At 49.0% G+C, this 27,771-nt stretch overlaps 1 protein-coding gene across 3 annotated transcripts in view; it reads right to left on the reverse strand.

Moving 5' to 3' along the window:
• Positions 1-27,771, reverse strand: part of NSF (N-ethylmaleimide sensitive factor, vesicle fusing ATPase) — a 68,707-nt gene that overhangs the window by 6,607 nt on the left and 34,329 nt on the right. For all 3 annotated transcript variants that reach the window (XM_064636833.1, XM_064636834.1, XM_064636835.1), the window contains 11 exons: positions 19,384-19,583; positions 17,069-17,234; positions 16,474-16,548; positions 13,971-14,158; positions 11,623-11,718; positions 10,867-11,023; positions 9,477-9,610; positions 6,738-6,804; positions 6,471-6,550; positions 1,480-1,614; positions 582-695 (listed from right to left, as the gene is read on the reverse strand). In XM_064636833.1, coding sequence (XP_064492903.1) covers positions 582-695; positions 1,480-1,614; positions 6,471-6,550; positions 6,738-6,804; positions 9,477-9,610; positions 10,867-11,023; positions 11,623-11,718; positions 13,971-14,158; positions 16,474-16,548; positions 17,069-17,234; positions 19,384-19,583 — 1,412 coding nt within the window. The remainder of the gene's footprint in view (positions 1-581; positions 696-1,479; positions 1,615-6,470; positions 6,551-6,737; positions 6,805-9,476; positions 9,611-10,866; positions 11,024-11,622; positions 11,719-13,970; positions 14,159-16,473; positions 16,549-17,068; positions 17,235-19,383; positions 19,584-27,771) is intronic.

A 27,771-nucleotide genomic window follows, 5' to 3' on the forward strand; every position in this document is an offset into this window, starting at 1 on the left:
GGGGGGGGGGGGGGGGGCCCTGGGCTGTCAGGGGGGGATTAGGGCTGCACCTCCCCCTGTGGCAGCTGGAGCACCGAGGGCTGGTGGCTCCAGGCGGGGGATGTGCGGGGGAGGGCTCAGAGCTGCATATTTCTATCCTCTGCAATTATTTTCTTTAAAGTGCTGAAAGTGGAAAATAAAGAGGAGAGCAGCTGAACAGTCTGACAGATTTATCTTCTTCAGGGAAAGAGCACATACACCTGCACAGGCACCTTCTTCTCAAAAAACCCCAGGTGATTGCTATCTGCTGGGTGGAGAGCAGAAATTCCATAAAAGGTGAGTTAATCCAACCCCTCCTGCAGCAGATGCTCTGCTCTGAAGTGCAGCTCTGAACAGCCCATGGGCACAGAGGGGATTTAAAGATCTCTGAGGACCAAGACCTGGTGATTCCTTTGTTCTGAAAATGTCTCCTCACTGCAGCTCTATTCCCAATTAAACCAGTGCAAAGGCTCCCACCACAACTGAAGAGGAGTCTGCAGAGAAGGGGGAACCTCCAGGACCCCTCTAAGACCCCAGTCCTTCCTGCCCCAAAACATCCCTACCTGTAATGACATTTCTATCAGCATCAGCAGCTTCTTGATCCCGATCCAGACAGGTTTCCCTTTGACATTCTGTGCAATGGTGCTGCGCTCCTTGTCTTTGAAGTTACCCAGGAGCTGGGGGGGAAGAATTCAGGAAAAAGTCAGCAACAGAAGACTAACAATAGGAAAAATGGTACCTACCTCAGGAGAAAGGGAATGGGAGGCTCAGAAGGAAAATTTGCTGCAATATAACTAGACAAGGCAAAACACTGAGATTCTTTTATTCCATAAGGGTTCTTTCCATAACATCCCATACCCAACAGTTGGTGCTGTGCTTTTACACTGCATTCCAGGTTTTCTCCAGATCAGAGACTACAAGGACACAGTGGTTCAAGCCACAGGGAGTTTCCAAACCTGCTGCAGGAGCATCTGTGTGTCTCAGGCTTCGGTGACACCTTCAGTGGGACAAGTTTGCCAGTTGGCAGGAAAGATTTGCCTGTTCAGTTTATTTGAACAACCTTCAGCACTCACCAAATTCCCACTTTGGCACAGAATAAGGAGCCATTAAGGGCAGGAATCTCTAAGGAACAGATAATCTCCTCGGCACCAAACACCCTCAGTGGATGCTGTTCCAGCTCCTGGGAGCTCGGCACCCTCCGGGCACACTGAGCTTAACTGTCCCAATTATATCCATTACCCACTTCCCTGCCCTCGGAATCTTTCAATCCACACCACAAACCTTTCTGCCAGACCTACGGTTCTCTAACTGTACCTTAATTTAATGATGAAAAAGTCATTTGGAGAAGCCTTAGAACTGCTGTTATGACACAGTGTCGAGCAGCACAATGTTACCAAGAGCCAAAATCCCTCATTTCCAGCAAATGTTGAGCTTGTTTGTTACCCCTGAACTGTTCCTCACCTCCAAGGCCTCCATGAGCTGCTCCCCCGTTGCAATGTTGGGCACATGGATGGTGGTGCTGAAGGCATTCAGCATCTCCATCTCCTGCAGGACGTCCTTGCGGCTCGTGGTGCCGATGATCAGCAGCTTCCGGCCCTGCCCAGGGAACAAGTGTCAGGAAAGGAACAAGAGAGCAACCAGCCCGGGGAAGCTTCAGCAAGCTACAGCTGAGAAACTGGCTGTTAAAAAACCCACTTCAAATAAAATTAACAGGATTAAATCTGTCGGCAATTGAAGGAGCCAATACCAACCACACAAGGGCAGGATCAGATCTCGGAGTAATGGCACCAACAGGGTCCCAAAATTAGGGTGCACAGAAGCCCCACCACACTCACAGCTTTGCCACCTCACTGCTCCTTCTGAATCCAGCATTATAAATAGTTGGATCCTCATTAAATTTAAAAGCCTCCGCAAACTCCCACTCCCAAAAGCTGAATTACAAATGACTTCTCGGGCGAACAGCCTGTCTTTAGGAACCTGTGGGTACAGGGAATTCTCTGTCCCCGCACAGACAGTTCCAATGGATTTCCAGCTCAGGCTTTGGAGCAGAGACTGCTGTGAGTCCCTGAGTTCCCACTGCAGTGGGATGTACAGGACAGTCCCACTCTGGCAGCCCCCAGGTCCCAATCCACTCTTCACACAGCAACCCTAAGTCAGCCTGAGCAATATCAGGGTTTATAAATAATGAGCAGTGAGTGGAAAACATCAACTGCCAGTACAAATCCACTGCTGTTCCCTGCTCCTGCAGAGGCCTTTCCAGTGCAATCTGCATTTCCCCACACAGGGTTCAGACACTGATCATGCCTGGCTGATGGATGGAGCTGCTGGGACCATCAGATGGGATCAGTTCCTTTTCCATCTCAGGGAGCCCATGGGCTGGGAGGGGCCTGGCTGGCCATGGATCCTCCTCTTTTGCTGTTGGGTAGTTTGGCTGATGCTCAGAGACAAAGGGACAGTTCCAGGGCCAAACTAGAGGGTCGTTGGGCACTGACCAGGCTCCCCAAGGCTGCCAGAGCTCTGAGGGACAGGGTGGGATCGTTGGGGTGTCCTGGAGTTGGCCTTGATGATCCTTGGGGTCCCTCCCAATTCAGGACATTTTATGACTGTGATTCTATACAAGTTCTATATTTCAACTTCATGACACAAAACTCTGTTCATCACTGCCCAACAGCCCGAGGGAAACCAGAACACGAGGCTCACACAGACTCTGCTCCAAGCAACTGGAGCCTCAACATGGCAGTGGAGTCTCCAGTTATGGAATTTCAGCAAATCCAGGCAGCCCCAGGGAAGGGCAGTGAGGGAGCCCGAGCTGTGCTGGGACCAGGCACTGGTGACATGATGGCTCTGTCACCCCCCAGCTGCTCCTTGTGCACCTTCATCCCTGGGTTTGGGGCCTCAGCAACTCCTCACATGGAAGGGGAGAAAACACCATTCCCCAGGTTTATGAGTATAAAGGGAACATTACTGATGACTGGAGTGGCTTCCAATTCACACCAAGGGATGTGGAATCAGGGATGTATCTGGGATTAGATCAAACTGGGAGATTATTCCCCCCTTTACTTTCATAAATCAACAAAAGCCTCCAGCGTCCCAGCAAGGAAAGAGGCTGGGAGCAGTGAAAGGGCAGCCCCAGGAGTGGGTCTCCCTTTAAGGGAAGGAGCTGGGGGCTCAGGAGCAGTGGAAGGGCATCCCCAGAAGTGAGTGGGTCTCCCTCTGAGAGCACCTGACTCAGGCAGACATTCCCTAGCCCTGCCCAGACTGTGTGTCCCGCTCCACGGGGATGCTGCTGGTGCTGCCCCTGAGATCCAATTGTTGGGAAGCAGCAGGGAAGCACATGTGAACGCTCTGTGGGGCTGGGGAGCGTCTCCAGGCCCTGTGTGACTCTCATGTAGATGAAGCAGCCCCGGCTCCGGGAGCTGCCTCTGCTCCGTTCTCAGGGAAGTGCTTTTCTCCCGCCTGGCTCCCTGCTGAGACAGCCCTTTTCAGCCTTTCCATCCCCCAGTCCCTTCCCCTGCACAACACAGGGAAAATTCATTGAATTAAAGGCCCAAGAGAACATGGTTTATTTTCTTCTCTTCAAGCCAGTTTAGAAAAGATTTTTAATTGGTTTAAAAAAAGATGCTAAACAAAATGCAATGGTTTTCAGTCCCCTTGAACCAGCAGTAACAGATACCACTATTTAACACTGCTGAGTGGAACCACAAGCAGGAGCTGTGACTGGGAATTTAAAGCAAGCTCAGAGAGGTTTCTAGTTTATTTAAAGTCTAAAGTGTTTAGTCTCAAAAGAAAACCAGAACCTTCAAGTGTTTGCCCTTCCCACACCACGTTCCAATAATCCAGCCTCACCAGGAAGAGGGGAGCCTGGGAGGCAGCTCTCATACACCAATTCAACAGACACACACCCTTCGATGCATAATTAACAACATTTCATCCCAGAAATGCTTGTCTTCCACACAGTGATTGCAGGGAGCTGTTTGCACATCAAGTCTATCCCTGCAAGTGCTGTGACACCCCAGTGAATTCCTGATCTGGGCCACAGGGATGGAGCAGCTGCAGCCGCCCCCGCTCCCACCCATTCCCTGTGGGGCTCCCACTGCTTCCATCCTGGCTCCAGGCTCTTCCAACCCACAGGAGAGCTGGAGAGGGACGTTGGACAAGGTCCTGGAGGGACAGGACAAGGGGGAATGGCTTCAAACTGCCAGAGGGCAGGGTTAGATGGGATATTGGGAAGGTGAGGGTGGGGAGGCCCTGGCACAGGTTGCCCAGAGAAGCTGTGGCTGCCCCATCCCTGGAAGTGTCCAAGGCCGGGCTGGACAGGGCTTGGGCAACCTGGGCTGGTGGAAGGTGTCCCTGCCCATGGCAGGGGGTTGGAATGGGTGGGCTTTAAGGTCCCTTCCAACCCAAACCATTCCAGGAACCTTTGAAATCCAGAAACACTGAAGACCCCACTGACAGCAGTGGGGAACAGGTATTGTCTCCCCAGCACCTGCCATGGATTTCTCTCAGCACAGGGACATGCCCGGCATGTGCCAGGACACTCCATTTTCACAAGGAACCATGATCCCAGTCCCACAGAAATGTGTGGTGGTTTGACCTCATGGACCAGCACTGATGCTGCCCTTGCATTTAAAGTTTTTACCTGCCTCTCAAATTACAGCAAACCCCTGAAACAGCCATTCATTCCAAATAAACTGCTCCCCAAGGGAACTCACCATCTCAGAGGGGACTTGGGGTGTTGATTAACCCTCAGGATTATCCCTCTCGTGAGTTCCTCACTTGAGCTCAAATCCCCCAAGACTCTCCATGTCCAAATTCAACCTCTTTCACAGTAAACAGTCACAGCAGAAAAGGCTTTTTCCTGCACAACTCTACCTCTTATACACAGTTTTGTTTTCTTCAGTGCAAAAGACGCCCACATGCCATGGCTATCCCAGGGAACTTACACCAAACACACCCTGCCAGCAGCACTGCAGAGCTGGGGCAGCCCAAAGGGCCCAGCTCACCCCGGCCCTGATTCCCACAGAGCCAACTCTGGACACTTAGAAAAAAAAAAACCAAACCCCCCACATGATCAATCAAACAGTGACACTTCCTCAGCAAACTCGCTCTCTACCCTCCAACAATTTATGGCTTAAGTCACCATAATATTGGCTGTCAAGGCAGAGTCTCCCAGCCCCCAGGGCACTTCAAACCCTGCTGAGAACAAATCTCTGCAACATGCACAAACTTGGCAAGTATCTGTGAGCTCCAGCCCCGTGTCCTGCTCCTGGGAGCCCCAGGTGCCAACCAAAGAGCAGCTCAGCAGCAACACACACTCACCATGGTCAAATGGACAATTTAACATTTTAAATTCCTTCCAAAACTGAACCAAATCAAGTCCTATTTTCCCCACTGATTTATGGGAACAATCACGCCCTGGCACTGTGGAACACCCAGCAATAGGTCAATGATTCCATGAGATTCTGGGATCAGAAATGGCTGTGCTGTTGCACACAGGCAGCTGCTCTGTTCCAACCATGTGATAAAACTTGGATTCTGTTATGTCACAGACTTCACGTGGCCTAGAAAGCTCACTGGGAAGATCTTTGTTCTCCCAGGCTGACAGTCACACAGGGAACTCAGGGCCTGTGGCACTACAGTTTAGTTCAAAGTCCTGTATTTGAAAGGTCTTTTCACCAATCTCTCTAATGAAAACAACGCTCACACACAGGTTGCTGTGCCAAGATATTAAACATGACAAAAATTTGACTTCATCCAGGCTGAGTTTTGCTGCTTTTTCCTGACACCAACTTTCAAGGTGTTCCTATTACAATGTTATTTATTCATGCAGTTTCTCTCACACACAGAGCAGAGATCCATTGAACAACAGGGAAATGGCAAACGAAAGGAGGCCCTGCCTGCCTGTCTCCTTCAGGGTGAGCTGCAGAACCCTCAGCACTTGGGATGTTCTTAAATCTCATCGAGGCACAAAGTGCAAACAGGACCAGCATGAGAGGCACTTCCCCAACCACTGTAATTAACACCTGATAATTTCAAGTTAAGAACAAATAAAACCCCTGACAACCACAATCACAGATCACAGAGAAATCAATTTATAAACAGGGAGGGAGCACGTGGCTGAGCCAGGGGTTGGTCTGGCCCAAACAGCTCCTCAGATAACAGGCAGCTGGAATGTTTCAGCTTTACATGGTGAAGCTTACATGGGTTTCCTTAGTCAGTATTTTTAGGACTGACTGCAGAAGATTCAGCCCTCAGTAATTAGATATTTCAAGTTGAATCCTTTGTGGTTATCCCAGAAATGTCCAAGTGAATGAAGAGCAGCAGGCTGGGATTAACATGACTGACTCAGAGACAAAGGCACTCGTACCACTGGCAGCACAGCAGCTCTCAGCACACACAGAGCTCCCCCTGTCCCAGTTCCTACAGGAACAGGGCATCTCACTCTGCCTTACCTGAGGGGGGGCCTTCTTCAGCAGCACAAGCAGGGCTTGCAAGACCAGATTGGAGAACCGAGGTCCAATGGGGACATAATCTGAAAGGAAAAACGCACTTTAATGCCCACGAAGCAGATGCACATCTAAGCCACTTCACCATATCAAAACCAGCCCAGTGCTCCCAAAGGAAATGGTTCCAGACCACCTCCAGTTTGCAGTGTTTCAATATGGCAAATCTGCCAGCATTCCTGCAGCAGCCAGCACAGCTCTCCCTCCCTGACTCACCCAGAAGGCGCTCGATGTCATCCACGACCACACAGCTGAGCTGGGACTTGTAGGCATCATCAAAGATCTGCAACCAGCAAAATGCCTCAGTGTTAAACTCAGCAACAGAACTACAACAGCCATGGCCAGACCTGCTGGTGTGGCTTCAGTAAATATGGCAGCATTGAGAGGAATAAACTGAGAATGAAAAAGAAGAACCCAGAGAGCAGGCTCTGCCTGCATTCAATAAAGCACTGCCAGCTCCCCAGAGGCAGAGCTGTTCTGTTCCTTTACCCCACCTCTGCAGAAAGCAGCTGCTCTGAGGTTCATTGTAAGCAAGGGACAAACCAGCACCATCACTGCTTTTTGGAGCTGGGGCAACACTGATAATATAATTCATACAAAGGTCCCCCACAACTGTACCACAATTATGGAGCTTTTCTCCTCAGGCTGCATGTTGGTTACTCTGCAGGGAGAAGGGACAGACGTGGGCATGGACTGAGGCTCCACATGCCCTTTCTGGAGCAGCAGTGTCCTGCCCAGCTTGGGATGGCAGCAGGAGGCAGCACTAAGGACAGCAGTGGTGCTGCAGCCCAGCCTCCAGCAAACCCTGACTCCAGTGAAATCCAGAAGGCTCCTTTTGGAATCTAAGTCACAAACCGGGCCCCCAGTTATGAGCACGTTGCTTCTCTTATGCACCTTCCCTCCCTTAGAATCTCCACAGCTCTGCATCAAACTGATCTGAGTTACTGTAGTGGTTTGAACCTTGTTTTCCCCAGAGGCTGAAAAGTGGTAGACCCCAAGGGGTGGAAACCCCTGAAGTTTTGAAGTTCTGCCCAATGGGCGCTCCTGCAGAAATGTAAACATATCACAACCAGACCGGAAGAGAAGAGTTGTAGTTTTTTGGTTGTTGAGAAGAGGTGGCCATGTTGTGAGCCACGAGGTAGGGGCTCTGTGCCCCTTGGGGCCTCTGGCCCCCTCCCAGCCCCTGGCTGGGGGGCTGCAGGGACCTGGAACAGCATAAAGCTGGGCTAGGTGCCTGTAGTTATGTCGGGAGATGTTCTCTCCATGGGCGCAGAGCAGCAGCCGACACTGGCCGGAGAAGGTGGCAGAGAGCCAGGAGATAAGACCTGAACTGAAGAAGCAGCAGAAACAACATGCAGCACCGCAGAGAAGACTCCTGGAAAGGGAGGAGAAGAACTAGCAGCTGAGAGACAGAGTTTGGGGTAAGAGACTGTACCAGATCCCCCAAAACTCCTTTGAGACCTCCTGGAAGGAGGAAGATGATGGACTCTTACTTGAAAGAGCCTTGGAGTGCTACAGCACAGAGAGAGAGGAGCTGAGAAGCTCAAAAGACGTCCTGGAGCTGGACCAGGACGGCCAGATGGAATGCAGGGGGAGTTGACCTTGGTTCTCCCCCCCCTTGCACTGCTGCCGCGGTGGCAGCCTGAGAGGCAGAGCACGGAGCTCTGCAAACGGGAATTTGAATCCCCTGAGGAAGGGACTTTCACGAAGATGCCCCTGCATTTCGTGATATGCCTGTGGTGACGCGAGTCTGGTCCCTGCTGGCAGCCCACAGGTGAGGCCTTCGCTTGGACCGAAGGAGAGCCGAGGGGCTTGGAGACCCCCTTGTGTGTATGGAAAAGAGATCCAGCTACAACAACCCAGTTACTGCTGCATGGAGGACAGAAGAAGAGCTGCTGCTTAAGGACTGGAAGAGATCTGTCCTTCTTTCCCTCCTGGACTTCTATTTGGAGGGGAGAAGAGATCTGGTCCATTGTAAATACATATGTCATGGTAGAGATAGTTGTGATCATGTGTATAATGTGATGTTATATTTATTTGTACAGTCATTGTAATATATTCCCTTTCCCCCACTTTGAGTCTGGTGTGTTTTGTCTGGAAAAACCCATCTCACATTAGGTTGAGATGTGGGAGGGGGGAATGGAGCTAGGGAATTGGATTTCGGGACTATCTCAAACCATGACAGTTACATTCCACTCAAGGCTTCATTCAGTGTCACTCAGCCTGAAGAGTGAGTGCTGACCTGGTTCAGTAAATGAAAATGTTCAACTTGTTCACATTCCCCTGCTCCCCAGGTTGTTAGAATTCTTGTTTAACTATGGGCTACCACCTCAAATCTGTTCTCAGTCTCATTCAGGCAGGATCTATTCTCTCCAAGTGCACCCTAAGCTGTTCCTGCCCTCACAGAGAGAGCTCCAGAGCTGCTCATCCCAGGTCTGTTCTGCTCCACTGTCAGCCAGGATCACACCAGATCCAGCTGGGACAGAGCCTGAAACGTTCCCTGAGACACCCAGTGCCACAAAAACATTATTGCAAGGTCCTGGAGTGACAGGACAAGGGGGAATGGCTTTAAGCTGTAGGAGAGTAGATTTAGATGGGATATTGGGAAGAAATTCTTCCCTGTGAGGGTGGGGAGGCCCTGGCACAGGTTGCCCAGAGAAGCTGTGGCTGCCCCTGGATCCCTGGAAGTGTCCAAGGCCAGGCTGGACGGGGCTTGGAGTAACCTGGGCTGGTGGAAGGTGTCCCTGCCCATGGCAGGGGGTGGCACTGGATGAGCTTTAAGGTCCCCTTCAACCCAAACCATTCTACAATTTTATGATTCACTCAATTTTATAAATAAATATATGCACAGGAATTTTGGACCCAGAGAGAGCAGAAAACACCATCACACCTTTCCCTCCCTGAGAGAACCCAGAATTGGGCTGTGATCAGGCAGAGAGCAGGACCTGTACTTACCTTCTTCATGGCCTGGCACTTGGCTGTTTCAGAAAACCCAATCATCTTATCTGGAGAACAGATCTTGATAAAGGGGAAGTTGGATTCTTCAGCTATTTTTGCTGCTAGAGCAGTTTTCCCACTGTGAGGGGGACCTGAGACAAAGGACAAGCAATGAATAAACAAGGGAGAAAGCAGCTCTGGCAATGCTCAGTGTGGATGATACTTTTTAATCCCATCCAGAGGTATCTGCAGTTTGAAACGATCTCTCCTTCTACTTGCAGAAGGAACACACAGACTCCTGGGCCAATCCAATCCAATCCAATCCAATCCAATCCTCCAGACAATGGCAATTAATAGAACTATTTAAGCACATGCAGACTGATTTGCCATAAAACCATAAGAGGACATTACATTTTTTGTAGGACTGGCCACTGCACCAAAATCAGTGAGTTTGTGTTTTGGAGAAACTTCTTGAACTGTGTTTATGTCCCTTTTCTAAACATGATTGCTGCTGGTATTGTGGCAAACAAGTCAGCAGCAGGAACACCAGGGAAATAGTGACAAAGACAATTTGATTTTGGCCTGAACTCACACCAGGATAATTCAGAGACCAAAGACATCTGAATCCATGCAGCCAACACAGATTAATTTGAGGGGCCAGAAGGAATTGCACACAGGACACGTGCTGGTCACAAACACACAGAATTATCCAGGGGGTCTACTCAGGGTTAGTTCCACTAAGCAACAGTGGTCATCCACCTTTCAGGAAAATAAAGAGGGAAGAGCTAAACACCAAATTCTACTCCAACACCTGTAATGCAGATACTGGAACCAGTTCCCAGCACCTGGAAACTCTCCATAGTCACTAACAATCTGGATAAAGGGAAATCCACCTCTGGCTGACAGAGACACCTAAATCTGGCTGTTGGAACTCAGCTAATTACACTGATGAGCTCTCTAGTGACTTCAAAGAGAATTTAGACAACTGACTCAGCCAGAGACACCTCCACTGTAAAACAGGCACGAGCAGGTTATGAACTGGTACATTTTGGTCATTAATTGGTACATTTTGGTTATTAACTGGTGCATTTTGATTATTAACTGGGTACACTTCTTCTCCCTTGTTCCAAACACAGGATTTCACACAGAATCACAGAATCAACTAGGTTGGAAAAGACCTCTGAGATCAAGTCCAATTTCTGACCTAAATTTCCTCCAGCTGAGGAGCCAGTTTTAACATCTGAAGCAACTTCAGCCAAGCAAACTGAAAGAGCCCCATTCCATCTCTTCCCCATGTGTTTCCTACACATCCCGGCACAGGAGGGAACAAGCACCCAGGTGGGCAGGTGACAGCAGCAGTTTAGAGGAGTCCCTCGGGGATCTTCCATGGATCTGCCCCCGGCTGTACCTTCCAGGAGCACGCTGACCAGGGGAGTGCGGTCGCTGTTCTTCGTCTGCTGAACCAGCAGCTCCCCATCGTCCAACACCCTCGTCACAGGGTCCCCCCACTTGATGATCCCGTTCATGATGTAGCTGGCATAGTCCTCCTGGTTGGTTCCAAATGCCTGGATAAAAGAAGGAACATTTCTTTTACCAAAAAGTGCTGCATCACATCAGAAAACCCATGAAACAATTAAGCATCACCAAAATGACCAGGGCCAAGGCCCTGGAAGATGCTGAAGTGAGACAGTCAGACCCACTGGTGACTCAGAGCATTCCAGCTGAACACAGGTGCAGACCAGGCACGTTTAGAAACGTCTTTTCATACGCCCTCACAACCAACTCTAGTCAGTGCAAGTTGCCAGTGGGTTCTGACTTCACACTGTGCGAAGACAATTCTCAAAAATGAGGCTTAAACCTCTTCCTGCAGCCCATATTAAAGCTGTCACCCAGGAACTGAAAGAGGCCTAAAGGGGAGAGAGTACATATGGCAAGGAGAAGAAATCCTGTGTTGTTCTTTATGTGTTCTTTTATTTTTTATGACTCTCCAGCAGCAACAGGCACAAACAGAGCCTCAGAGGCTCTGTCACCCTTCTGTCACCCCTCCAAACAGGGCACTGTCAGCCCTGGGGCACCACTGCCTGTCTGATCCCAGCAGGAATCTGCTCTCCCCACCATGAGCTGCACTGGGGGGCTGTCCCAGGACTCACACATTCCCACTCACCGGTTTGATGTCGTTCTCCAGGGATGCAAAGAAGTCTCCCCTGGTCACACGGAGGCTCTCAGCCTTCTCCATGTCCACTTCCACTTTATTGCTGGCCTAAAAAGGCAAGCAAAGGCACTGAGGAGCAGCAGGACCACACAGACCCCTCCTCACCTTCCCTGCACAGACCCAGCCCTGCTGGAGCAAAGCTCAGCTCCCAGAGCCACATCCAGCCCCACAATGTCAGCAAGGAACTGCTGGGCACTGGGGGCTCACAGCAGGAGGGGCCATGCACTGCTTCACTGTGTTCTTATTGTCCTGGGAAGGCTTTAGGTGCAGCAAACTGGATACTCCATTCTCCTGTTAAATGAGTAGGGAATGATCAACCAGCTGAGCAGTAACAGACTTTGGAGAATCCTTCAGGATTTGACATTGATAATCATTCCCCCCCCCATGGCAATCCTTGGCCTTGATTCTGCTTTGTCTGAGACCTGTAATAATGTTGTGTCGGGGCAGAGTTGAATGCCCTCAAACTTTTAGTTTTCCCTTTAAGCATATTAGCAGGAATGCTCCACTAAAACCAAGGGAGGGATTCCAGCTGGGGAATCACTGGAGCCATAGCTGTGAAGAGCTTTGGGCAGCACTCAGGAATTACATGGATTCATCCACAGAATCCCAGGTTGGAAAGGGCCTCAAGGATCATCTTGGCAGAAGCACAGTCAAGACAGGATGGCCCAGCTAAATCTCAAAAGTCTCCAATGCTGGAGAATCCACCACTTGCCAGGGGAGATCATTCCAAAGGCTGATGGTTCTCATTCTGAAAACCTTTCCTTGTGTGTCCCATTGGAATCTCCCCAGGATGTACCTACTGCCCCTCACCTTTTCCATGTGACTCCTTGGAAAAAAGGAAGTTCTGTGAATCTTGTAACACCTCCTGCTTCCCCCGGGAGTGTAACAGCCCTACATGATCTGATGGTTCAGGAAGTGAACATTTGGGCTTTCAAGGGGTTTCCTGGAAGGCAGAGCCACCTCCACCACCTTTGCCTAAGGCCTAAAATAAGTTTAACCCTCAAAGATGTGTCTCAGACCCCCTCTGGCCAGGATGACCCACAAGAACACACAGTACACTTGGGCATGGGAAGGAAAGAATAATAATAATAAAAATAATGACATGATGCTTGTCCTGTAGGGCAGCAAATGCAGCCCCTAAAGAGCAGCCACAGAATCCAGCCTGGCCAAACCCTCTGTGTCAAACACACACCTACAACCAGAGAATGGCTGAAAGGAGTCCCTTCTCCCAAAAACACCCACCAAGCAGAAACACAGGATGCCAAATATATCAGCCAAGGGATCTTTAGTACAGGTGATCACTTTAGGGCTTTGCAGAGGGAAGTGAAGGTGCTTGAAACACTTTTAACATATTCCTGAAGTTGTTTGAATGCTTAAAACCAGGGGAGCTCTTACCTCCCCGGCCTTCCATGAGTTCTGTGATTTAATTTTTCACACTTTGAGAGATAATCAGAAGACTTTAAATGATTCAGAAGACCCTGATCAAATGCCCCTTCATTTTCCATTTGTCTCTCACTTCTCACAGGTGCTTCTGAAAACTAGGTCAGGCCTATGATGTATATTTTAAATTTTCAGTACATGTAGGAGAGAATAAAGTACCTTAGTGCATCATTTGGCTGAAAACATCTTCAGAATAAATAATATTATCCAAAAATACTATGTCAAAGTGTTTGAAAAGCAAAACAAAGCGTGGCTGCTTCCCATGTGGAATACAAATCCATATGTTACTGGGATGTCAATCACAACCCAACCCAAAGGAAGGGACTGCTCTTTCCCATTTGCACAAGGCCATCTTCCCTTCTCCCACATGACATCCTGGCACAACAGGGAATGTATCAAAACACCAGCAGTCCCCAGACTCACCCAAAACTCAAGCACTGAGAAGACATCAACTACCAGCAAAATTAATTATTCAAGGAAAATGTTTTGCCTGCAAAGGGATGAAAATCCGTCCAGAGGTGCTGATTATTTTTCTTTTTAGACAGAGCACAAGAAAATGAGAAAGTGTTGATGTTTGCAGTTTTTTGCTACAGGAAACAATAACTTTTCAAGTGCTATGGTTATACAAGAATAATTAGCAGAAAGAGTCTTTTTTCCTGTAGGAAGAGCACTCCCAGGAGATATAAATGTTTAACCACCAAATGATTTCTCACTCACTTCAATCAAGATGTGATTTGCTTTCCTCACATTCAAGGCTGAGCAGATTTTTACTGATCAAGAACTGATTTTACTGAACATTCAAGATTCCAAACATAACTATTTTCCCTTTTTTTGCCCCAGAGATAGATGACAGGACTGACCTTGATGTGTCTGTTCATGGCAGTGGACTGAGCAGCTCGAACCAAACCTTCCAGCTCAGCACCACTGAAGTTCTTGGTCTCCACTGCCAGCTCTGCGATGTCCACATCCTCAGCCAGCAGCTGGTGCTCCCTCATCCTCACCGTGTGGATGTGCAGGATCTGGAACCGGCCCTTCTCATCCGGCAAGCCTGGCATTGTAACAGAGCACACACCAACACCTCAGCACAGCAAACAACCCTGCCCCTCTCCTCAGTGTCCCTCCAGAGGCCCCTTCTCACCATGAGCAATCCACACTCAGTCACAATATCTGATCATGCTTTTCCTTGGAGAACCTTCAACCACAAACCTGACCAGCGTGAAACCAAACCAGGGGGAAAAGTTTACTCTCTTTCCTCAGGGCTCCTCCAAGTTATTGCTCTCACACTTCCACACAAGGAATTCACCTTACACAGTGTGCCCATTCCCTTGGCATTCCTTAATCCTGCTCCCACCTTGCAATTACCATGGAATGGTTTGGGTTGGAAAGGACCTTAAAGCTCATCCAGTGCCACCCTTGCCATGGGCAGGGACACCTTCCACCAGCCCAGGTTGCTCCAAGCCCCGTCCAACCTGCCCTTGGACACTTCCAGGGATCCAGGGGCAGCCACAGCTTCTCTGGGCAACCTGTGCCAGGGCTTCCCCACCCTCCCAGGGAAGGATTCCTTCCCAACATCCCATCTAACCCTGCCCTCTGTCCATTACAAATCACTGCTCCTTTCCTGTCACTACAGGCTCTTGTAAAGTCTGTTCTGTTCCTTTATCCCTGAGTGTCCTTTCCCAGAGGGTCCCATCCACTAATTACTGAATCAACTGAAAGTCTGCTCTCCTAAAATCCAGGGCCTTGATTTCCCTCTTCACCTGGTCCATATTGTTCTTATAAAATGTTCCTTTTCTTCAACTGAAGTGATCGTTCCCCACTTAGCCACTTAGCAAGTACTTTCTGAAACACAGATAATGGAAGATACAGAAAAACCTTTTCTTAAATGAAATCATAACCAGTCAGTCTGGTACATCATCCTGACAAAGCCCCACTCTTCTCAGCTCACCTTCCATTCTTCCTTCCCAGCCTTTGCTCCAAGGACTTGATATTTGCACTGATTAGTTTGTGCTGAGGGGATGTGGAAAGACATTTTAAAATGTGCACAGTCCCCAGCACTGTTCAGTCCTTGTCACCTGATCATTTATTCCAGGGATGCCTGGCTCAGTCCCTGGAGTTTATTGAATTTAATTCACTTTTGTCAACCAAAGATGCAGGTCCTGCACCTGCAGTACAACCCACCTCACCTGCACTCCCTAATAACTGCTGGGCATTTACTTGTTTGTAAGTATGAGACTGACAGTTCCAATTTCACCTGCCACTCTGGTATGACACCATAGGGTTTTTAGGGTTATATGGACATTTTCAACTAATTTTCTGCAATTGAAAAGAAACAAAACACGTTAATACTCATGACTTTGCCTGTTCTGGTTTTTCACTTGCTACAGTTTGAGTGTTTTTACAGCACCAATGCCCAGCTCAGAACACAGACAGGATGTTGTGACATCTGTGTGTCTGTGCAGGACTGGTGGAAATGTTTTAGGAGCTATTCCAAACTCCACATCTGAAACTGCATTTTCAATCTCTAACTTAAAACACAGATTTTGACCAGTTTGAGTTTTTCACTGCAAAACAGGATCACTGAGCTTTTCATCAGTTCCAGGCTGTTCTCTACTCAAACTTTCTGCACTGAACTGTCACCTCAGCACTGAGCCCCCAAGGCCAGGCCCTCTTTAGACTTCACCACGATCTTCAGTGATCACACTGATCTCAAATGCAAAGTCAGTGGCTTGTTTTCATGAATCTAAGATGATCTGGCCTTAATTTCTTAAAAAGCCTACATTATCAGATATTCCCCAATTTAATCTGCACAGCCTGAGGCAGATGTGTGCAGTTACAAAGGTCAGACAGCTCTTTTTCAGTCACCAGATGAAATGGCAAACAGAGCTTTTGGCTCACCTTGAGTTCTGCTGGAAATCCAGACCTGCTGATTCCAGAAGCCACAGCAAGTGCTGGATAAAGTCTGCAGTTCCTGCAGTGGAAGTCACCACTGTCACTTCACGCAGATGAAATGCTCTGCACTTCCTCAAGCCCAGAACTGCTCACACACTTTTCCTGCCTGCTCTGCCAGTTCAACAGCTCCACAACTTCCACCCAGGAATGATCTGGTGCCATGATTTGGCTCCTTTCATTCACGCAAGAGATTCACAATCCTGCCTACCCAGACCTGCCCGTTCTGCTGGACAGAGACTGAGATCAGGTGTACCAGTAGGAAAGTCCAAAATGGTCCAAAATATTCTGGAGGGAGCTGCATGAGGTTCAGCACCTGAGCCACCCTGGTCAGCTGTTCCCATTATGATCTGTATTTGCAATTTGTACCTACTGTAGGTACATGGAGCTTAGGAATTAGATCTGCAGTGTCCTTACCGATCTCCATCTTCACCTCCAGCCTCCCTGGCCTCAGCAGAGCCTCATCAATCAGGTCAGGTCTGTTGGTCATTCCTAAATTCAAAGTTAAAAACAAAACAAGTGTTATCTGAGCTTAATAAGTGGGTCTCCACCCCCTGGTACAGCCCACAGAGCTATGGAGGTACCTCAAAGAGCCTCAAGAAAACAGACAGAAGACACCCATTGAGTGTTGGGTGAGGGAGAGTCAGGGCTCAAACCCATGCTGGTGGCTGCATCTCCCCTTGGGATTATCCAGGGCTCCTGCAGCAGGACAACCAGCCAGCACAGCTGGAACAGCCCCCCCTCCTTCACAGGCCAAGACACCAATGTACATCAATCCTTGCAGGTTTTCTTAGACTATGAAACACTCCTTATGAAAAGCTACAGGAGGAATTGCTGAAAGCAGCGATCTGATGTCACAGCACCACCTCCCTTCAAACCTGCTGCTCCCACAGCAGCCACTCCCTTTGGATCAGCCCAGCCAGGCCCAACACCAGCAGCAGTAACTCAGCTGCAAGGAGGAGAACCCCAGTGGGGCTCCAGCAGCCCCCAGGCAGAGGGAGGACCGTCCTACCGATGACCAGGATGTTGTTGAGCTGCTCCACGCCGTCGATCTTGGAGAGCAGCTGGTTCACCACGGTGTCGTGCACGCCGGTGCTGCCAGCCATGCTGCCCCTCTGCTTGCAGATGGCGTCGATCTCGTCGAAGATGATGATGTGCACCCCACTGTTGGCTCCCAGCTGTGGGAGAGATGTGTCAGGAGTGTCACCACTCACACCGAGAGCGACACCAACACAACAGGGCCCTCCCGGCAAGCTCAGCCACACAGGAACAACACTGACACCTCCGTGTGTGTTTGGCATCCCCCGGCATCTGTGGGTGTGTCTGACCCTTCCCATCCTGCCCATCTCCAAACCAGGGTGGGTGGTGGGCTTTGCCCAAACTTAGGATTTCACAGCTGACACTGCTTTCAAGGAAGAGCACTAAACTGGACAAGCAATGCCAAGCCCAAAGCTGGAAAACAAAAGGTCCCAGCACTCAGTAGCTGGGGAAACCCTCTGAGAGAGATGGAGAACAAGGCATGTCCGAGGAGGGAGGGCTGCACCAGTGTGGGAATACCCCAGGCTGGACTGAAGTTAGTAAATACACAGCTTGCCAGAGCAGCTTTGTTCTCAGTATTTTTAAGGAGCCCAGTCAGTCCCTGCCAGTCAGGCCCAGAACTGCTGCTTCCAGGTTCACCCAGAGGTGAGGCAGTTGCAGCTGGTAAGAGAACAGGATACTTTTTGTGACCGTGTTATGAAGCTTCTTCCCTTCCACCTGTAAAACATCTTTTGTGGCCAGGGCAGCCCATGTTAACAGTGGGTGAATGTGCTGGCCCTGGCAATGTGCCCCAGACACGCTCATTACAGTCCCAACCTTTCGGAGACCTTTCTAATCTCCCGGCCTGTCATCGGCCCCATCCCCTCCGGCCAATATCCAGGGGATTTTAACAGGTGTGTTATTGCAAAGGGAAAGAGCTCTCAGAGATACTGCAACAACCACAGAGGAGATTGCTCACGTGGCTCTGGGTTACCACACAAAGCTGACTGACTGACTGACTGACTAATAAACTTTTTGCAGAAGAAATTACATAATTTCAAGCCACCACCAAAATCTGTGTCTTGTGAGCGTGAATAAAATTAAAGGATCCTTTGCTAATGACTTCTGAAAAGACTCCCCTGTACTTAACCGTGACTTGCCTGACATGTTAATTTATCAGAAAATCCATCAAGATTAAGTGATTCACAACAGAGAAAAATCACCACAGTACATGTGAAATAAGCATTTACACCTTGAAACTAAAGACTGTGTTTGGATAGCCAGCTACAGTAATGGGTAAAAAAACAAGTTTGGAAAAACAGAATATTTATCTCCACTTCCAGTTTCAAGCTCTCTAGTTTTGAGACATTACTGTCATCCATTAGTTTTCTGCTGAGAAAAATGAACCATGTATTGATTATAGCACTTCAAGGACTATAATATACCAGTCTGCCTGGAACCCAAAAACCTGATACCTTGGAAGCTTATCTGGAATTCATCCTATGTTATGTGCCACCTGAACTTAGGAGCAAAAATCGAAACAGATTAGTTATGTCTCTCCCACCAAAAAAAAAGAGAAACTAAAACCAGCAAAAAATCTGCAATCCCATTTTTAAGGGGTTTTGGAGCAGGTGACACCACACAACCCAAAGCACAGCAGGATGGGCACTTGTATTACTTCCAAATAAGTGTGCATGGAATTTGAAGACTGGCCATGCTGGCCAGAACTCAGCTGCCTTTCCAGGTACTGAGCCTGTTTTCACAACTCGGTTGTACAACACTAACATTCCACGACTGGCAAGGAACAACTGGAACCCCAAGCCAGGCAGTGACTCAGTCTGTAATGCAGGAACTTGGTGATTCCAGACCGGCTGCCTCCCATGGCACAGCACCCCCCCAGTGTCCATGTCTGCATTACCCTCCTCTGCTCCTCCTTGGCACCCCCCCAGTGTCTGTGTCTGCATTACCCTCCTCTGCTCCTCCTTGGCACCCCCCCAGTGTCTGTGTCTGCATTACCCTCCTCTGCTCCTCCTCGGCACCCCCCCAGTGTCCATGTCTGCATTACCCTCCTCTGCTCCTCCTTGGCACCCCCCCAGTGTCTGTGTCTGCATTACCCTCCTCTGCTCCTCCTCGGCACCCCCCCAGTGTCCATGTCTGCATTACCCTCCTCTGCTCCTCCTCAGCACCCCCCCAGTGTCCATGTCTGCATTACCCTCCTCTGCTCCTCCTCAGCACCCCCCCAGTGTCTGTGTCTGCATTACCCTCCTCTGCTCCTCCTCAGCACCCCCCCAGTGTCTGTGTCTGCATTACCCTCCTCTGCTCCTCCTCAGCGTCAGCGAACAGTTTGCGGATGTTGGCCTCCGACTCGCCCACGTATTTGTTGAGGATCTCGGGCCCGTTGACCACCTTTGGCTCCCTGGCATTCAGCATCTTCCCAATCTGCCTGGCCATCAGGGTCTTCCCACAGCCTGGGGGCCCGTACAGCAGGATGCCCTTCACGTGCTTGCAGCCTGGAATGGAGAGAGAGCAGGGTTAGGAAGGAGGAGGAGGATGGAACAGCCATGGAGCACTGAGGGAATCCCCCTCCCGGGGAGCTGGCAGGGAGGTGCCTGAGCTCTGCTCAGTGCCTTCCTCAGGGAAATTCAGACACAGACTGATCAGAGTTGTTCCAATGACATGCCAAGGGCCAGGAAAAACAATCCCTGAAAACCATCCCTAAGAAACAATCACAAAAACCAATCCCCACGAAACAATCACCAGTGCTCTCCCTGCATCAGCCACACACAAGGACTGACACCTGAGTTACAGCTCCTGGGGATAACCCACAGCACCAGGGATCACCTGGGAAACATGGCAATAACACAGCTCTCACCAAGAGCAGGTCCCAGGGATGCTGCTCAGCCCCAGGCAGGGAGGGGCTGCACACACTCCTTTTTACACCCCCACATGCCCTGAGCACCAAGCAAAGCAGACATAGCTCAGACACACTGACCTGATTCTTGAAAGAGAAATACAGGAATATTGTGTGGTAACACCCTAATCTTTACCCCTGTACTGGGCTTTAAGGAATCCCATATCACACATCCAGTTCTGGCTGCAAGTTCATAGGGCAAATATTGAGAAAACTGAGAAACACTTCCAAGAACAATCAGCCCAAAATCTTCGACCTGTAAATAGAAAGACCTGAAAGACTCTATTCCAATAACAGGACTTGGAACACTGTGTGTGAGCACTAGCAGTTAAATTTTCTCCTCTAGGGAAGCAGAGGATACCTTTGCTGCCAGCTAAGGCTGGACACACCCCAGTCAGCAACAGGCACCTTTGCCCTGGAAGCTGCTGTTGGAAAAGCCAGGAATGGGAGAGCAGAGATCATGGATCAGCACCAAGTTTTAAATAGTGGGCACCAGGCTCAGGGAAAGCCTCAGAGAAGTACAAAGTCCCAGTTGGCAGAGGGATCCAATTACAAAACCAGGGAAGAAAAACAGAAGTTACCTGGAGAAGACAAAGGAGCTCTCTACTGGCCAACTTAAAAGACATATGCAAGGGATTCAGGAGTTTGGACACTGCCTGGTCACAGAGTGCTGAGGAAACAGAAGAGAAATCTAGACCTTATTTTGTCAAGATCCTTGTATTTCCAGTAGAGCTCCTCTTTCTATTTTCCAGCTGATATTGAGGACCAAGGAGTAAAAACAAAGCTACAAGGAAATAAATTTATTTTCAACATTTAGGACCCAGTAGGTATTTCGGTATTTCAATTTATTTCTTCCTACACAATTTCTAGCACAATAAAAGTCCCAGTTCCTCACTTTGCCCCTGGATGAGCCAGATGTGGAGGCACAAAGCACTCAGGATGGGCTTCCCTTGGTTTGGGCCACCCTGGCCCCTCCCAGCACCAACATCTCCTGCCCTTCTCCAGAGTAACAACTGCCCCTGTCACTGTCACCTCACTGGCCAGCCCAGGAAGCTGTCACTGCTGTAGCCTGTGGGAAAACAGCACATTTGGAATCTACCTGGACAAAAATCTTAACTTTGAACACAAGTGTTTAATCACAGGGGGAGGGAATTCAGGACCACCTTCTCCTTTCTCTTGCTCCATCCCCTTGCTGCACAAAATCTCTCACGTGTGCTCCAGAGAAGGGAGGAACACAAGATATCCCTGTGTTTGAAGATAAAAATCCCTTTGTTTTGTTTCCAGAAAATTTATCTAAAACCTTAGAAATCTTAATGTATTAATTGTCTGAAGTAACAAGTAACACAATAATTAGTGGGAACTGTTCCATGCTGAAGATGACACTCACACTGGCCTTAGTGTTGTGCCAAGGATGTTGTTTAGGTCAGATATTAGGAAAAATTTAATCACAGAAAGGGTGGTCAGGCATTGGCACAGGCTGTCCAGGGCAGTGGTGGAGTCACCATCCCTGGAAGAGATCAAAAGGCGAGTGGAGGTGGCACTTGGGGACACAGTTTAGAGGTAAAAACAGTGCTGGGCTGATGGTTGGACTCAACCTTAAAATTCTTTTCCAACTCTGATTCCATTCTTGCAGTTTGACTTTAAGGATGCAAACTATCCAACAAGAGTCCTGCAGTGCCTAAGATGCACATTAAAAACAAAACCCAAAAAAGCAGCAAACTGATGGCACTGAGCTCAGACTAAGAGGAGCTGAGCTCAGTTTATTCCACCCTCAGAAGCTTAAGGAGCTTGGGCACAGCGAGGTGTCTGTCACCCACACAGAATGACCTCCCTCCTGGTTCCTGCTCTGTGTCAGCTCCCTCGTAAGTTCAGCCCATCCCAGAGTCCTCAGGGCTGCACAGACCTCACAGTCACATTCTGCCTTTAAAGGACAAACACTTTATTACCTCACTGATACTCTGCTGTGGTTTCCTTCACTCCTGGATATTACAGCCATAAAGAACTGATTTCAATCTGAATAACTGCTCAATTCAACATAACTCCCATGACCCACACACTGCTCTCTCTCTGGCTGTTCACTCACTGCAGTGCAGTTCCAGGAGGACATTGCCATGAGCAGAGCCTGATCCCTCCAAACCCTGGGGAGCAGCAGTGCTGCACTGAACAAGCAGCAATAAAGCTGATTCTTCTGGGCTTCTCTGCAGATAAAAAATTTACTGCAGAAATCAAGAGCTCTGGCTCAGAATTCATGAGTCAGCGTTGAGGCATCAAAAACATAAACAATGTCTACTGTCAGTGAAGACAAATCTCACAGAGGGGCGAGTGAGACACAGGTAAGTTCAAAGCTCTCCCTGTCAAACCCTGTCACGATGGGTGTTGGTGGTGGGAACATGATCACCCCTGGACCAAAGAGCACTGCACTGCTGAGGGGTGCTCTGCAGGGAAATCCCAACAGGCTGGTGCTCCCACAGCTCCAGTGTTCCAGCACGAGGCCAGCAAAGGGCTACAGCAAGTCAGGGCTCATGCCCACAGCCAGCCCTGGGAGCAGCCTCAGGAGCAGGGACATCGTTCTGCAGAGGACTCTGTCCCAGGGCGTGTTCAAAACACACACATGGATAGTCTGGGCCTATTCTTTTCTTCTAGTTTTCTTGTAAGTCCTATGAGGAGCCACTGAGGGAGCGGGGGGGGCTCAGCCTGGAGAAAAGGAGGCTCACAACTCTTGCTTTCACAACTCCCTGGCAGGAGGGGGGATTGGGCTCAGCTCCCAGGGAACAAGGGACAGGAGGAGAGGGAATGGCCTCCAGCTGTGCCAGGGGAGGGTCAGGTTGGACATCAGGAGGAATTTCTTCATGGAAAGGGTGGTCAGGCACTGGAAGGGGCTGCCCAGGGAGTGGTGGAGTCCCCATCCCTGGAGGTGTCCAAGGAAGGACAGGCCGTGGCACTCAGTGCTCTGGGCTGCGGGACAAGGTCGGGATCAGTTAAAGATGGACTAAATCTTGGAGGTCTTCTCCAAACTAAACAATTCTTTGATTCTTGCAATTTCCAATCTCTCTCCTAGAAGTACAACTGAGTTACATCCATCAGAAGCTTCTCTTCTACGGCCCAAAAAAATCTGAACTTCTTGAAAAGCGCAAACATTCCCCTTCTCTGCATGAGCTGGCTCAGCCACAGCAGAGGGCTCAGCCTGTAACACCCCACACCCAAAATCCCATCTTCCACAGTGGGAGTGTTTGGAAAGCAAAGGACAAACCAGCCTGGTGGCAGCTGGAAGGCTTTGGGGAAGCAGGACAGGCTGTGGACAAAGCTGTTTAGAAACCTCTGAGGATTTTCACCCTCTTCCTGTTCAGGGTGGAATGGAAAGGAAAAGAATCCTAGAATATCCTGAGCTGGAAGGGACCCACAAGGACCATCCAGTTCAACCCCTGGCCCTGCACAGACACCCCAACAATCCCACCCTGCCCCTCAGAGCGGTGTCCAAACCCTCCTGGAGCTCTGGCAGCCTTGGGGCCGTGCCCACTGCCCTGGGGAGCCTGGTCAGTGCCAACCACCCTCTGGGGGAAGGACCTTTCCCTGAGATCTGATCTGACTCTGCCCTGGCACAGCTTCAGATGATCCCTCAGGTCCTAAGATTTTCCTAGCAAAAATGCCAGCTCTGGGCCCAACAGGCTCCCAGAGACACCTGACATTCCCAAGCTTTACCCAGCCATGCTCAGCACTGGACACGCCCTGCTCGGTCTCTAACAACACCTGAACAGCGAGGACAGCACTGGCCACCTGCTGCAACGTGCGGTTGCCACTGAATGGGCAACATTGAGAGCAGGCTCTGAGTCAGGTGGCAGAACATTCCTGAACCAAAGCAATTAGTTCCTCTTCAAACAGAACTGCCACAAGTGACTCCAGCAGAGATTCCCCTGGACAGCCACGTTCACCTGGCTAAAATCAAAGTTTTAAGCACAAGCAGGACTTTATTAAAATAGACAGGTGATGACAAACCACAAATGTTACCTCTCAAATCACAGTGGGATCCTCTGCACCACACAGGAATTTTGATTAAGTTTATCTCTCCCCAGTCCTGATTTCACCAATGTAGCCCAAATGTCAATACTATTATGAGGATCTTTCTAAACACAAATTATTAGCAGTGCAGACATCTCCAACTCGTTCAGCTCACCATTAGGGCTCCAAACCAAAGGTCACTCCTGTAACCTGAGCCTTAATTATGCCATTTAATGACATACAGTTACAGGCTGAATAGGGATGTTAACAGGAACTCAAATATACCAATGTGGGAAACAAAATATCAGGGAAAAATCATAAAAACTGGTGAAAATGGAAGAGTAACTGGTGTCACCAAGGGAAGTCAAACCCTGTGTCAACCCAGAGTGTCACCTGCCCAAAGACAAGATAACGTTTATTTGTTCAATTCTCCCTCTTCACTTTTTTGTAGAGATCAGAAGAACTGGTTCACTATAACAGGGATTTTCTACTTGGGAGTGTAATTCCCCTTTTAATTAAAATCAAAGCATTCTGGTGTGATTGGATCACTGGGATGCACAACCGGGAACCTGCATGGAAGGATCCCCAGCACAGCAGGGAGATGTTTATCTCTGCACATCAATCTTCAGGCAGGTTCCCAGACTTCACCTGCCACACAGGCAGAATTTCCCCAAAAACAGAGCTGGGTGGAATTTCCCCCTCCCCTCATCCTGGAAGTCCAGAGTTCCTCCAGCCTCCCATCCATCCCCCCACAGGACTGACGTGCTCCCGACACGGAGCAGGACTGAGGGAACCTGAATTCAAAGCTGGGGCAGGGAAAGGGCCCCAGCTGAACCACAACTTTTATTTTCAGCAGACCCTCAATGGGCAGGGTTTTGGGCTATCAAATCCTTTGCCTCTGTAAAGAGAAGACAAACTCAGTGAGTTCTCCCTGGATTTTGGAAACAGCTTCCTCACTGCATCCTGTTGGCTGTGAGGATTCCAGCATTCCATCCATCAGCCCCCAACTGCAACACAGCTTTCAGCTCAGACTCACTGCAACCCCTCCTGCCCCAGGTCCCTCAGGAGCATCCCCCAGGGCAGAGAGTTGCACAGAACGTGGCTGGGACTCGTGTCCCTGTGTGTTGTGACCTGCTGCTCCTCCAGCTGCTCTCTCAGCTCCTCCTGCAGCACCACGGGACCCCTGCTCATGCTGTTTGCTTCTTCACTTCCTATTTTCTGTAATATGGGGGATGCTTTGGGTGGTCTAAGTCAGTCTCTGGTTTTTTAGAGAAGGGGAGGGAAATGAGAGATGTCAGGGACTTCTTTGCTGTCCTCCCCAAAAGAAAGAGCCCAGAGCTCTGGTTCAATGTGTGGAGAAAGAGTTCAGTGACCAGACTGAGCCTCACTGGCCACAGGGATCCCTTTGCTCACTTATTTCAAATCCCATCAGGAAGGGAAGACCCAGGAAAGCACTGCCCATTCTCAGCAAGGAAGAAGAGTTAACAAGAGCAACTGCTGAGTTCAGGCTGTTACATACTCTCTAACACCAAGGAAGCCTTGATGTGTTCTGTGACAGCTGCCACAAATATCAGTGACAAAGGGGCAAGAACAGGAAAGAAGAGCAGGAAAAGAACAGGAGATACATGAGCCCACAGCTGCTGGATATTTGCAGATCACCTGAACAGGATCTCCACCCAAGGGCACTCAGAGCAGGGGAAATCACCTCAAAGTCACTGAGAACCTGGACAGTGTGGGTGAGGAACTGGGGGGAAGGAGGTGAATGTCATCCATGGTGTTATAAAGGCAAAGGGAGAGAGCCTGAGGTTGGGCTAAATTGAGAGATCCCTTCCAATCTCAGCTGTTTTCTCATGGTGTGGTACAGACCTGGCACTAACCTGATTCCTGGAAAATATCTTTCTATGTAGGTAGCAAAAAACAAGGATAAAAGAAATAGCCAAAAAAATTTATTAGATCAGCCTGAGACAACTTCCCTCCAGGAAAAGTTGGGGGTCCCACACAGAGGGTTTGAGGAAACAAAGAAAGCAACAGAGGGAGGTTTAGACTTTCCTAAAGATATAAATAGGTTTTACACATCCTCCTAGACATGCAGGAAAAGCACAGGCTGAATGAAGTTAGAGGTAGATGAAAAGTGGATAAAACCCCACAAACTTTAAAGCACAGTGAGAAATGATCCATCCTGAATTTAGTGGCATGTGGTGCCTGGAAGATGGAACAGGACAGAATGCTCCAATTAAATCTGTACATTGCACAGCCAAGAGCTACAAACACACTGACAGGTAGGATTAAATTCATCTAAAATCTGTGTAACTTGATGCACAAGTTTCTAAATCAGGGAGGAATAATGAAGTGCATGTTGCAAAACAAAAAAATCATCAGAGTGGGGATCAGAACCAGGCCCAGACACTGAGGCACAGCCAAAACCTGCCAACTGATACAGATTTTTCATTAAAATCACCCTATTTTCAGAATAGCTGGATGAGATCCTTTCCATCATTATTCTTCTCTTCCAGTATCTGAGTATTTTGAGAACATTAATGTATTAATTTTTAAGGCAGCTTAAAAGACAAGCCTCTACTTCAAGGCAGAATCCAAGAGAGAAAATATCTGAGTATCTGCTCATCTGAATGTTCCCCTTGAGTTTTGTTGATACTTGTATGAGCTGAGATGTCCTTCAAAACTACAGAACTCTGAGACCAACTGACCCCAAGAGGGCAGGTTAAGATGGTTCCCAGGAAACAGAAACCACCTTGAAAAAGTCTGATTTAGGCTATTTGTGGTACCAGGAGAGGATGGGGAATTTGGGTTCCATTCAGCCTCTTAGAAGGAATGTGAGCTTGTAACTCCAAATGTTTCTGCACCTGTTATTAAATGATAACAACAATATGTGCATACATGTTGTACATCAGCCTCTACAAAACCACTGTGCCATGGAAATCACAAAGTCCCTTCCTTGCTGCAGGTCAAGACTGTGTTTCAGTGCTTGGGGACATCAGAGTGTTCTTAAATAAAGAAAAGAAGGTCAGTGTGAGTGTTTTCTTTTCAGGTCTGGGAAGGGTCTTTACAGTTTTGTTGAAAGTTACAGCTCCAGGCACCAAATATCAAAACCTTTGTTCCAAATGGCTGTTGGAATCAGGGGGGGAAAAAAAAACCTAAAAAAAGAGAACACTGTTCTAGCAAGCATTAAGCAATCACCTTAATGGCACAAGCACCTTAATGGCTGAATAAGCTGGATTTAAAGTCTCAGCAGAAAAAACAGCATTTACCATGGATAGGAAGAAAGGCCTGATCTGCAGGGACACTCTGGGAAAACATAACATTTATCAAAGAAAAGGAGGAGCTTTAGCTGGAGCAAGAGGATGCTCTAAACTGCAGCCAGGAGTAACCAAAGCCAGACACCCTTCACACACAGCTTTACTACGAGCTGGATGGCACAGACATCCCAAAAGGGCTTGAAAAGGAGGAGGATTCCCTGGAAACAGAGCATTGTAGGGCTGTCCTTCAGAGAGAATGTGACTGCTGGGGTGAAGTTCCTTCCTCAGAAGTGCCATTGGTACCAGTGAGGCCTCATGGCACCAACAGGAGGGTCCCTTTTGCTTCAGGAGACCTTCTTCAGGCCTCATCCAGAGAAGGATTTAATTCCCCTTGGCAGTCACAGGACTATCAGGAGTCAAGCATCAGTTGCTCTCCCCTGGGAGGGTGGGGAGGCCCTGGCACAGGTTGCCCAGAGAAGCTGTGGCTGCCCCTGCATCCCTGGGAGTGTCCCAGGCCAGGCTGGATGGGGCTTGGAG

The sequence above is a fragment of the Pseudopipra pipra genome, chromosome 26 (genome assembly GCF_036250125.1).
Source record: "Pseudopipra pipra isolate bDixPip1 chromosome 26, bDixPip1.hap1, whole genome shotgun sequence".
NCBI lineage: Eukaryota > Metazoa > Chordata > Aves > Passeriformes > Pipridae > Pseudopipra > Pseudopipra pipra.